General features: G+C 45.0%; 1 protein-coding gene across 2 annotated transcripts in view; it reads left to right on the forward strand.

Moving 5' to 3' along the window:
- Positions 1-12,385, forward strand: part of Ubr3 (Ubr3 ubiquitin ligase) — a 170,354-nt gene that overhangs the window by 143,994 nt on the left and 13,975 nt on the right. For both annotated transcript variants that reach the window (XM_070532285.1, XM_070532286.1), the window contains 3 exons: positions 5,260-5,384; positions 6,266-6,364; positions 11,159-11,287. In XM_070532285.1, coding sequence (XP_070388386.1) covers positions 5,260-5,384; positions 6,266-6,364; positions 11,159-11,287 — 353 coding nt within the window. The remainder of the gene's footprint in view (positions 1-5,259; positions 5,385-6,265; positions 6,365-11,158; positions 11,288-12,385) is intronic.

A 12,385-nucleotide genomic window follows, 5' to 3' on the forward strand; every position in this document is an offset into this window, starting at 1 on the left:
TCAGTTAGTCATACCTACTAAGTATCGGGAGGACCTTTTGAGTCTTTGTCATGGAAATGGGTGGTCCGGCCACCTAGGCATAAACAAATCAAAGGAAAGATTGCTTATGGAATACTACTGGCCTGGCTGTTTCAAAGATGTAGAAAACTTTGTAAGATCATGCGACGCCTGCCAGCGTTCTGGTAAACCAGGAGAGACATGGAAAGCTCCACTGAAGGTAGCCCCCTTAATAACAGAGCCTTTCAGACGACTTGTAATAGACACGGTAGGGCCTCTTCCAAAAACAAAATCAGGCTACAGGTACTTGTTTACCATGCTGTGTCCGGCTACTAAATTTCCAGAAGCATTCCCTTTGAAAGAGCTCAGCTCCACCGAAGTAGTAGACGCGCTTTTGACAGTGTTTGCACGAGTTGGGTTTCCAGCCGAAATTCAGGCAGATCAAGGGTCAGTATTCACGAGCGCACTGACTTCCACATTCTTGCAAAAGTGCGGGGTAAAGTTAATACACAGTTCTGTCTATCACCCTCAGTCAAACAGTGTAGAGAGGTGGCATTCGGTGCTTAAGCGAGTTTTGCGTGCGCTCTGTTACGAGCACAAGGAGGACTGGGAGAACTGTCTGCCGGCAACTTTGTTTGCTTTGCGAACGGTTCCACATGAGGCGACAGGGTTCTCACCGGCAGAACTAGTGTATGGGAGGACACTCCGGTCTCCACTGAGAATGTTAAGAGAGATGTGGGAGGAAAGAGGGGAGAGTCCAACCGTGGTTGAATACGTGCTAAATTTACTGGAGCGGCTAAGCGCAACCCAAGAACTAGTCGGAAAGAACATGGCACTAGCTCAAAAGAATGCCAAATTCTATTATGACAAGAATGTGAGGCTTCGTACGTTTAACGCCGGAGACCAGGTAATGATCCTCAAACCTTCAAGAAAGAACAAGCTTGAAGTTCACTGGGACGGGCCCGTTAGAGTGTTGCACAAACTTTCAGATACTAACTATGCTTTGAGAATGCCCGGTCGCAGGAAGGAAGTGAGGATATATCACTGTAATTTGATGAAGCCGTATGTAGAGCGGAGCGGAGTCGTTAACTATACCGTCAAAGAGCCGGATGGCACTAGTACCAAGTTTGACGAATATAGGGCGACCTCCAACTCTGAAATCGGCCTAGAAGAAGTAGTAGAGCACTCGGTAAGCTCGCACGCTCTAAAACCCGAGCAGCTAGATGAGCTAAAAGGGGTGTTAGGGGAATATCTCGACAGATTCAGCGATCGGCCGGGTAGAACCGAACTGATAACGCATGAAATTGAGCTGACCTCTACCGAACCAGTAAGATCAAAACCTTACAGGGTGTCTCCAAGACAGAGAGAGATTATGGAGGCAGAGATACAGCGCATGCTAGAGTTGGGAGTTATTGAGCCCGCTGAGAGTGACTACACGTCACCGCTAATACTCGTAGAAACCCCTAACAAGGACCCTCGTCCGTGTGTTGACTACAGGAAGTTAAATGCCATCACTAGGGATCAGCTGTACCCGATACCCAACATTGAGGAACGAATTGAAAGAGTTAGCGCTGCTAAATACATTTCAACTATAGATCTCGTGCGGGGGTACTGGCAAGTTCCCCTTTCAGAAAGTGCCAGCCGCTATGCCGCATTCATCTCGCCTGTAGGCACTTTTCGCCCTCTCGCACTCAGCTTCGGGCTGAAGAATGCGCCGTTTAGCTTCTCTAAGTTAATGGATATTGTCCTAAAGGACTTGCAGTTCGCCTTACCTTATCTTGATGATGTGGCCATTTTTTCGGACAGCTTGGAACAACACGTATCGCACCTCAAACAGGTGTTCTCACGGTTGAGGGAAGCCGGCTTAACGATGAAAGCGGAAAAGTGTAGGTTTGGTTGTTCGCAGGTTACTTATCTGGGCCATGTTGTCGGTCAGGGCATGAGACGGCCGGCTGAGCTGAAAATAGCTACAATTGGAGAATTTTCTCAGCCGCGCACGAAAACGGACCTTCGTTCATTTTTGGGACTTGTGGGGTACTATCAACGGTACATTCCGAATTACTCGCAATTGGCAAGTCCATTAACAGACGCCCTCCGAAAGGGAGCACCGAGTAACGTACACTGGGATAAGGACAAAGAGAACGCTTTCCAAAGTTTGAAAACGCTATTGGTTTCTCGCCCTGTGCTTCGCGCGCCAGACTACACAAAGGAATTCATAGTTCAATGCGACGCAAGCGACAGAGGTATGGGCGTGGTACTTAGTCAGGTCGGCGACGATAACGAGGAGCATCCTATCCTCTACGCCAGCCGTAAACTAAATGTAAGAGAGGAAGCCTACAGCGCTTCAGAGAAGGAATGCGCTTGTTTGGTTTGGGCCGCCCAGAAGTTGTCGTGTTACTTGTACGGAGCGAAGTTCATCTTCGAGACCGACCACTGTCCTCTGACGTGGCTCAATCAAATGTCACACAAAAACGGCCGCTTGCTCCGATGGAGCCTCACTCTCCAAGAGTACAACTTCTCCGTTAGATATAAGAAGGGAAAGTTGCATAGCAATGCGGAAGGTTTGAGCAGGCTAATTTGAATTCTGCGTTTGGGGGTCCCGCCTAAATTTTAGGGTTACTAGTGTTAATTTTATTAAGCGAAGAAGATCCCCTCTCATTTGGCAGGATTCCCTCCATGATTGCTGAATGTGTCAGCAGGAATTTGCTTCAGAAATTGGCATAGCGAAATGCAGCATTTTTTGTTTGCTTCTGCACTTATGTTGTTGTTTTTTTTTTTGAAGCCTAGCGAGTCTAAAGTGATAGCCAATGCACGCCATCTCGGCGCAGAGCCGTGTTGTGGGGTTCATTTTGCAGTTGCCTGTCCTTGTTGGATGTTTTGGGGCGGTGACATCAATGCACAAGTGGTCGCTGCGAGCCAAGACATCAATCCCCCCCTGACCAGCAGCCGTTCTCTTCCTGCCTAGCGGTTGTCAGCGCTAGACAGTCGAGATTTTTCGGGCCATGGAGGCGCTGTTAAGAATGGCGAGCCGCTAAGCAAGATTGCCACCTTGCCACCCGATTACGACAAGGGGTGCAAGACGCGCACCTCTCCCTCTCCGTCGCTGCAGCTGGGAGGCGTTCAAAGAAGCGGCCTTTGCGTTGGAATCCGCCGCCTTCCTCCAGCCCCTTCGACATTGTGACGGAACTAGTTCGGTGCGTGAACAATGATTCCGGAGTTCCCCAACGCGGAGCTGATTTGACACGCATGGACAAGCTGCCGCGGGAACGACGTATTTTTGTGCTTCTCACGGTTCGGAGTGGCACGGAACAACGAGCGACCCTCGAGCGGCAACGATAGTTCCCGGAATGGCACCCGCCAACGCCGTCGTCGGGCATCAGAGCGCGGTTGCCTTTGTGTACGTAAACTGTTCTGCAGAGCAGCGGCGCGTTGGTGATGAGTAAACGAACAGTCGCCGCGTCGTAGGACCGGCGGATCGAGTGTATAAAAACTGTGGTTGTGCGAATGCTGAGGGCACTTCTCTTGAGCAGTCATGTTAGACTGAGTCACTTCTCTCATGCAGTCATGTTGGACTGTTACTCATTTTCTCAAGCAGTCATGTTAGACTGATTTAATTTCTGTAAATAAACTCCTTTTCCTCGTTCTCGATGAGAAGCAGTTCTTCACTTCATCAACGATCTCAGCGTAAATAAGTTGGACGACGGCATGGGCCAGCTACCTCCGAATTCATGCCGTACTCCAATCTTGGCAAAGGACCACGGACGATGGGATTGAGCCCCCAATCCTGACACTACGAGTAAGGTGTTCGATGTGATGCTCCCATGGGTGTTGTTGCTGCTGACACTGGCGGCATGATTTCCACGCGACGAAGGTCTGCTCTCGTTGGTGGAAGGAAAGCGTGAGAAGAAAAGTGTAGTGCCGTACAAGACAGGCTGTATGGCGACAATGACTACGATGTGATGCCGGACTAGCATGCATTGCCAATATAGAAACGAAGCATACTACTCACAGCATTCTCTTCTTAATATAAATGGTGTACCTATACAATCATAATACAACATATTGACAAGCGAAATGAAACACGCATACAGCTGGGCTCAAATTTCACATTGAGAGTATCGTAATCGTCAACGAATATTTAAATTAGGTAGGTGTACATACAGTAGCGGGTAGTGCAGTCGAGGAGGGCAAAAAATCACGTGGAAATAAATATAGGCTGCAGTGAACATAAAAAAACTGGTAATGATTATACACAGTATAACCTTGTTCGTATGTCTTGGAAAAAATATGCAAGAAAAAATGGACTAGCTGGGAAAACATATTCAGCGTCACCAAAGAAGTTTGGCAGTTTCAACCATAGTTGGCATCAACGTAATGCAAAGCGTTGAGTGAGTCGTTGCAGCACAAGGTGCCAATGTACGCCGAGCTGGTGGGGCTTGTGTGGCCTGAGAACATGCATTGTCATTCTTGCGACTTCATCAAGCTTACGTTCACACTTCTCGAATTCAGCCTTGGTCAACAGCTTCTTTGGGCAGGGCATTTCAGCAGGAGATTTTGACGTGCCCACTCAACAAGAATCAGTGCGGCATTATGCAAACCCATTCCCACAACATATCAACTATACGAGTTAAAATTTGTATGGTATATGGTAAGCACACGTGCGTTGGGTCTTGTGCCAAAAGTGCTTGCTGCTGTGCCAAATCTGTGTTTTGCCTGTGCCAGGACCTGTGCCGAAAGGTGAAATAGCTCTTCCACCACTGCCAATGATGTTTGATAATTTGACATATGGTTAGATATGATTGAAAATGCTAATTTGTACGTTTATTCTAGTCTCATAAAATAAAATATAACAAGGCTTTAATGGAGCTTTATTGCTCCATTTTTTACTTTAACTAACGTGTTGTCTGAATTGTTTCATGTCTTCATTTTTTAGTTTGTTTGCTTGAGTATATTAAACTTTGCATACACTTTATTCTTTATTGTACTATTATTGACAAAGTGTTTTTATGATTTGTATAAATGAATGCTGTCTATACCACGCAATATTTTGAAGCTTCTCTTACCCAATTTCCGATTCTTCGGGCCTGTCAGCTATATTGAGTAAATAAATAAAATGCTGGTAATGAGCCAGACAACATTTTTAAACTTGTTTTTCCTGTCATCATTGCCTCTTGTGTTTTTACTGCATTGCGCTGTTTGAGAATGAGGGACAAACTGCTGCTTTGTCTTCTCCCCCCAACCTCTGTTTCTTTTTTCTTGCAGCATACTACACGTGTCTGGTTCGGTCACTGTATGCACTCAACTACGTCCAGTCCTTGGTGCAGATCAGCTGTAATCTTGGTCACGTGGCACGGACTCAGTTCAAGCAGAAAAGCCTCGGCTCACCAGTGGGTGTCTTGTTCGACTCTGTGATAGGAGCTTGAGTATGTAGAATGCCCTTAGAACTTGAATAATTCCCTCTTCAGTCTTTAGCCTCCCCCAAAAAACATTGTCATTTAGAATATGGTACCTTTAAATTCCCGAATTATTATGTGTTCTGTTTTCCCTCATCCCTCCCTGATGTACTTATTTAATTCATTAAATTTATTTATTCAATTGATTTCTCAATGAGCGTGCAGCAGCCACATCAGTACCAGCTTGGATTGCCGTAAGCTCAGCATACTCACTCACCAGTTCACCCACTCAACTCTGCATTCTGATTTCGCAGACGTGTGAGGGAGTGACAAAATGTGCGATTAGACGTGGGTATTAAGAATGGCAGTGAGTGCCAGTGAGTAAGTTGACGCAAGTACGAACGTAAGTGACTTTCGACAAGTGTGAGTGGATGCTAGTACAAACGTTAGTAGGGGCTGGTGAATGGAACACAGAAATGCCCACATTCTCAGATTTAGGTCACCCCCCCCCCCACCCCGTCCCCCTTTCATGCATGGTGTCGTGTCTGCAGGATTACAGTTTACAGGTTGGTAGGTACGCTCTTAAAAGAACCTAATGGGGCCGAAGTTGATCCGGAGCCTCCACTATTGTGTCTATCATGGCCTGTGACTTGCTGTGAAGCCTACAAACATCACTATTTTAATCTTTACATGTTATACTATTTTATGAGAAAAGATGAAGTTGAGGATAAATCTGCCTTCTGTATAGCTTGACAAGCAGTCAACCTCCTCTAAATAAGTGGACAAGAGGACAGGGCAAAATGCGCAAAAGAATTATGTTCATTTTCATTGGTTGCTGTAAACTGATCCCTGTACACTCTTTCATTTATGTGCAGAATTCCCTGGAATCTGCAGATTCTGTGCTTGGCTTGCTGGTTGAGCAACTTGAGCAAGGCAATCTGTACATTGATGACGAGGACATGGACACCCATGTGGTGAGTCAGTCAAATGGATTCTTCGCATATTTATATTATTTATGTATTTATTAAAGATACTTTCAAGGAGGGAAGGCACTGCATAAAGGACTGGGGTAATATAATGCATAAAAAACACATGCAATAAACAATAACAACCAAAAGAAAACATCACATCGCATCTTGCAAGGCAGTGTTGCCCTTTCTTTGGACTGTCAATTGTATCTGTTACATAAATGTTTGCGAGACCAGTTATGCGGTACCGCTCACAGCTCCGGAAGCGAAGTAGCGGGCAAGGTCATCATTGTCTGTGTGCACAATGGCACGCACCTTGTGCTCCTAGAAGCCACCTAGTCATGGGCCAAGCTGAGAACAGGCGGTTGCAAAGTCGGCATTGGCCGGCCACTCTTGGGCCTCCAACCATTGGCAGGCCTTGGTTAGTGCGAACGCCAACTGCACCATCCCAAAGGGGGTAGCAAAACCCGTGCTTGCTACCTACAAGCCCTGAGGCAGTCTTGAAGCATGTGACATGGTGGCAATAGGAGTGAGAAGATGGTTCCATTTGGCAGTGTTTGTTGACACAAAGGAGTCAATACATAGGCAGCTAGTTTCTATACTTATTGTACATACTCATGTAAGGACCATTATTATTTCCCCCGCAACCTTGAAGAGGTGTGGCCTTACAAGGGACTGGGCCATTTGCACGCCGAAGTTGTGGCCGGCTGCTAACTTGCTTTTCTCCTCATCGTACACGGCAACCTTGAGCTTAAATGCAGCATCGTACGCCATCAAACGCTTCCTCTTCTGTGGACTCCCGGCAGTTGACAGATGAGCTGAAGGAGCTGGCTCATAAACTAACCACACTATGAAAACATGGCGCCTGTGATTTGCGCACTACCATAGAGGAACACACAGGAACCTGTCATGGCCGCACCATGGACATGGGGAAATCAAAGTGCAGCTCCTGTCAGCTAGTAGTAGCACGTGAAAACTCGCCGATGCCTGCGTGCGACGTCAGTGCACCGAACACGATTGCGATTGGGTTGGAATGGATTTTTTGCTGAATCTTGGGCTGCCAAGTTGAGAGTGCAGCCCATACACACAGCTGGAGCCCCTTCCTCGAGATTATACGGCGATTCATAATGCTGGCCATTTCAAAATGATGGCTTATAGACTAGCAAAGGGACAGAAAAAAAAAGTGCAATTTATAGCAGTATTGTAATAATAAATCTTATGAAGAAGTCTGAGAGAGGGACACTCGAAATCTTATGAACAATGCTAAGACATGAACATTTCCAACATTGCAAAAATTCATGCAGGCTTAAAGTTAACTTCATAAAAAAGTCAAGAGTGATTGAAGCCAAGGGAAGCATTGAGGAATTTAACAGTTCTAGTTTGCAGATGTTACTTGGTAAAATTGTTAGGTTAGAGATGCACTGAAGGAAACCACCCAACAGGACTGTGTACCACCAGTGGGTCGTACCAAACCGCAACCATCATATGTCATGAGATGCAATGGCACTGATAGCATTGGCGCAGCATTGGCGCAGACGGCGGGTGAAGAAGGGGAAAGAGAGGGGGGGGATGTCACACGAACTTGCTGTGACGCTGTCAGTTGTAGAATCTTTGACAGGTGGCATAACCTCACAAAGAAACGGAACGGATGATGTCTGCTCTTTACTGTCGGCGTGGGCAACACGAGTCACGTGATGCACGGCCCTTTCATTTGTCATGCAGATTGGCCTTACGATAACCCACGTGCCATAAAGTTGGGATAGCTCTTCTGCATTTTGGAGAAAAACTAACGATAACCCACATGCCATAAAGTTGGGATAGCTCTTCTGCATTTTGGAGAAAAACTAGAAAGCAAGCCTTTCTGTGCAATAAATAAAAGATTGCTGCAGAAAACAGGTCTACCATTACGCTGAGAACTTCATTGGTATTCAGTACAACAGAGTGTCACTAATTCATTAGCTTCAGAGGAAAAAAGCACTTGATTCTATTCAGCAGAAATTATATTGATAAATAAAATTTTCCAGACCTTTATACACTAGAAGTGAGCTGCAATCAGTGCTGGCATACTGATTTGGTGTTCCCTTTAATAAGAATAGACCGTACTGTATGGCTTGATTTCTGTATGTATGTTACTGATAGCTTGCTAGATTCTTCTTATGTAATGTTATGTAATGCAATGCTATAAGACTTTTCCGAGCATGTGCAGCACCATATCTTTTGGCCAAAATTTGTAAGCATTAAATTTTGTGAAAAATTTTCTGATATTCGATATTTGTCTTTTTTTTTCTTGATTCTATTCAATATTCAATTAACAATCTACTGTTTGGTGTTTACACACTCCTAGTATTTTGTGATCATAGTTTTGGTATTCATTTGTGTTAAAGCATTGGACTTCTCGCATACTGAAACTGTTAGTGAAGTGAATGCTGAACAGCATAACATTCTGTTGAATTTTTTATTAAGCTTTCCACCTGTTCCAGAAGCCTAGGTAAAGGAAAAGTAAAACAGTGCTGGGCTTCCTGTGGAGTCTTCATGATTACAGGGTAGGCCAGTTTGATCATTGATGGTGCACAGGAAAAGGGGTACATATATGTGAACGTCCATCACGGTCGCTCGGTGGCTACAACCTGGTATTCTACTACTGAGCTCGAGGTTGCGGGTTCGATTGCTAACTGCCATGGCCGCATTTACAGTAGGGATGAAATGCAAAAGACACTTGTGTGCTTAGATTTTGGGGAATGTTAAAGAACCCCCAGACATTAAAATTAATCTGGAGTGTTCCCTTTCCTCTGTGGTGACCCTTTCAGCCCATTTGTTGCTATGTGACAATAGACTCCATAACTTCATAAATGTGATTCTTTATTTGAATACAGTTAAACCTTGATATAACGAAGTTAGTGAAATCGGCACTTTGCTTTATTATATAGAAATTTCATTCTATTGAAATTCAACCCTTTATGCAAATAAGTACAGTCAATGTTCGATTTCTCTTAGAAAGAGGCCACAGGATTTTCCAAATTATCGGGCAATTCAAGAAAGCACATTTGAATGAGAAAACAATTCATTTTCATAAATTTGGCCGTCGGCGACGAATGGTATGGTTTCATGCCACATACATTGATGATGTATTCTCGGCGGTACGAATTAAGCGAAACCAGGCATGCTTTCACGTGTACTTGGCGACCGCAGCTGATAGTGTCGCCCGCACTGGGATGACATTAGCAGGAAAAGTGCTGGCAGTGGGGAGTGAATGCTTTGGCTGCCTCTCGCTCCAATGGGTCGCCGAATCTTGAGATTAAGCAACGTGCAATACTAAACGTGCGGTAAGACAGCTTACATAGAGTTATATTGTCTTGGCCCAGCCACTCTTTGCACACGCGGCAGAGTACATCTAAAGCAGGCTGCGCGGGTGCATATGTGCTCAGTTGTGCTTACAGCCATGTGCAGCCACGGCCAAGATGTGCGCCAGAAATCGAGACATGCACCAACTTACCCCCCACTCCGCCCCGCCCCCTCGCACGCACTCGATTACGTTACTGTCACTTGCTCCCCTCCCCTCTTTCCCATTGCTTGTGCGGGAAGGCGGCACTCGTGAAGCCACCATCTTTCTTGTCCCACGTTCGCACACTTTCAGTCATACCTAAAGCACACAATGCATGGGGTGCGATAGGATCTTATCGCACTTTGAACATGATGTGGCTCCACCTTGGCGGTCACTCTTGTCACGCGGTGCGTGATTTGAGAGTTCTGTTTTCTTGCAGCCGATTGCAATTCAATCATTTGACCATCTGCATTCGCATGTTGTCTCTGCAGTCCTCTGTGGCGGCTGGGAAATTTTGTTATGTTGAAATTGCATACATTGAGGTCCTAAATACATGGTGTTCTATGGACAAGAGGTCATGAAAAGTCAAATACTTCGTTATATCGAGAATTTTATTTTGTTGAAGTTCATTATATTGAGGTTTAACTGTATTTTAGCAAACAGTTCTAGCAACGCACAATCCTTGGGTGAGATCACAAAAACAGCGAAAGTCTGTTGAGTTGCTAATGTTGCTAAGTAGCAGTTCGAATGTACACCCTCGCAATTTTTTCACCAGAATGTGCAAACTTCAACTGAGTGACACGTCAGCACCTGAAACGGTGAGAATTGCTGAGATAGATGACAGTGTGCACAAGTGCACATAGCATTATCCAGTGTGAGCATTGTCTGCTACGCTGTTTTCATCAGTAAGGCCATGAAGGGGTTGCCTGCACAGTTCTGCTTGCAAAAAGCCAGTGTGAGAATAGGCGTACATTAAGATGTTTTATTAGCAATGCACTTTCCATTATTTCTTATTACTGGTACCCATTTGTCTGCCAGGAAATAAAGATAAATATATAAAAGGAAGAAACTTTATGGGCACATTGGAAGTTTTGTCATAAGAAGGAAGTAAAAGCAATGATTGTGAATATTTGTAGCTTTGTGGCCTGGTTATTTGTGGTAATACGCAATGGGGCCCCATAGGTAGCAAAAGCAAGCGTGTGTGCCTTCCTGAAGCAGACAGTATAGCAGATAGCATTCGAAGGACTGGAGATTGCTTGTGCATACCATTGCCTATCTTGTCTCTTCTAGCCACTGTAAGATGATGACATGCCATGCTGTCCATGCTTGCATGTTTTGGTTAAAACATTTCGAGAGTGTACTCCAAGTTACCAGTTCGGCAAGTAGGAAAATCTTGAGAGACTGCACTGTGCCTTCTGGTTTGGTAAGTACTAATTTGGCTCTGTTTGCTTCCTCTGCATGCAATTTGTGTTGACCAGCGGCAGAGAGACCAGGAGTTGACAGGACACCAGCTGGAGAAGCAAGTGATGGCCATGTGTGGACCCTTCCTGCGCATAGCTGCCCTGCTGCAATCGCACCTTTTCGAGGAGAAGCTGCCCATAGCCGCAGTGAGTAAAAAATAAATTCCATCTTTGTTTATCTGCATACTACCAGAGATAAATGAAATTTACTTGAGCGATAGCCAACTAGGATATGTTTTCGGTACCACTTTTACCACTTCATAGGATGTTGGTACAAGTTTGGTTGCCATATCTAATCAAAGATACCATCAACTACAACATGCCATTATTTGCTGCCGAAAAACCCCATTAATCAGTCGTGAGTAATACTGAACTATGAGATGTTTTTGGTTCCACTTTCATCACTTTTTACTATGACGATGCCAGTTTGCCTAGTATGCCTTTGCTGCATTTGACTGGTTGCATTGAAGAGCCCTGGAGTGCTCTGGCGGTGCACTTTACGTTTGGCTGGTTGAAATCGAGTGCTTGGAACACGCATTTGCCTGGTTTATTCAGTGCCACACTCTATACTCGGGAACTACTTTCTGTTGAAATGAAGGAGAAACTACAGTGGCGGAGCATCACCACTATCTTACTGTTCCAAGTAGTCTGGCAACATTTCATGGCACTTTTGGGTTCTTGTAACGGATACTGAATCAACGTAGCTTCCAGCTGCGACAGTTTCGAATTTGCCCATATGCATGAGAGATAAGGCAGAAGTCAATTTGAACACTCAACACTGAATATAGTCTTATTTTGCTGTAGTAAAAACAAGATGTTTATGTCTTCTCTTCCCTAGCTTAAACTAGCGTGGATGAGAATGTGGGACTTTCTTCAGGAGTGCTCTTGCACAAACTCTGCCTCCGTAGGTTTCTGTTCATTGCCATGGCAGGTCTGAGTATAGTTCAGAGTGTTCAGAGGACAGTCCATCTCCGACTCCAATCTCGAGAGGGCTCCGAATCGCTACACACTGAGTCAGAGCATCGTAGAAACCAGTCAAATCTGCTGTTAGTTCAGAGCTTCCACAATCTTCGGTGGCCATTTTTGTGAAATCACATTATCAATTACTAGTACAGTTAAACCTTGATATAACAAAGTCAGTAAAATTGCCAGTTTGCTTCATTATATAGAAACTCATACTTTTATGCAAATAGGTACAGTCACCGATGTATTTTTCTTACGTGAAAGGGGCTGCAAGATTTTCCC

This window comes from Dermacentor albipictus, chromosome 1 (genome assembly GCF_038994185.2).
Source record: "Dermacentor albipictus isolate Rhodes 1998 colony chromosome 1, USDA_Dalb.pri_finalv2, whole genome shotgun sequence".
Lineage (NCBI taxonomy): Eukaryota > Metazoa > Arthropoda > Arachnida > Ixodida > Ixodidae > Dermacentor > Dermacentor albipictus.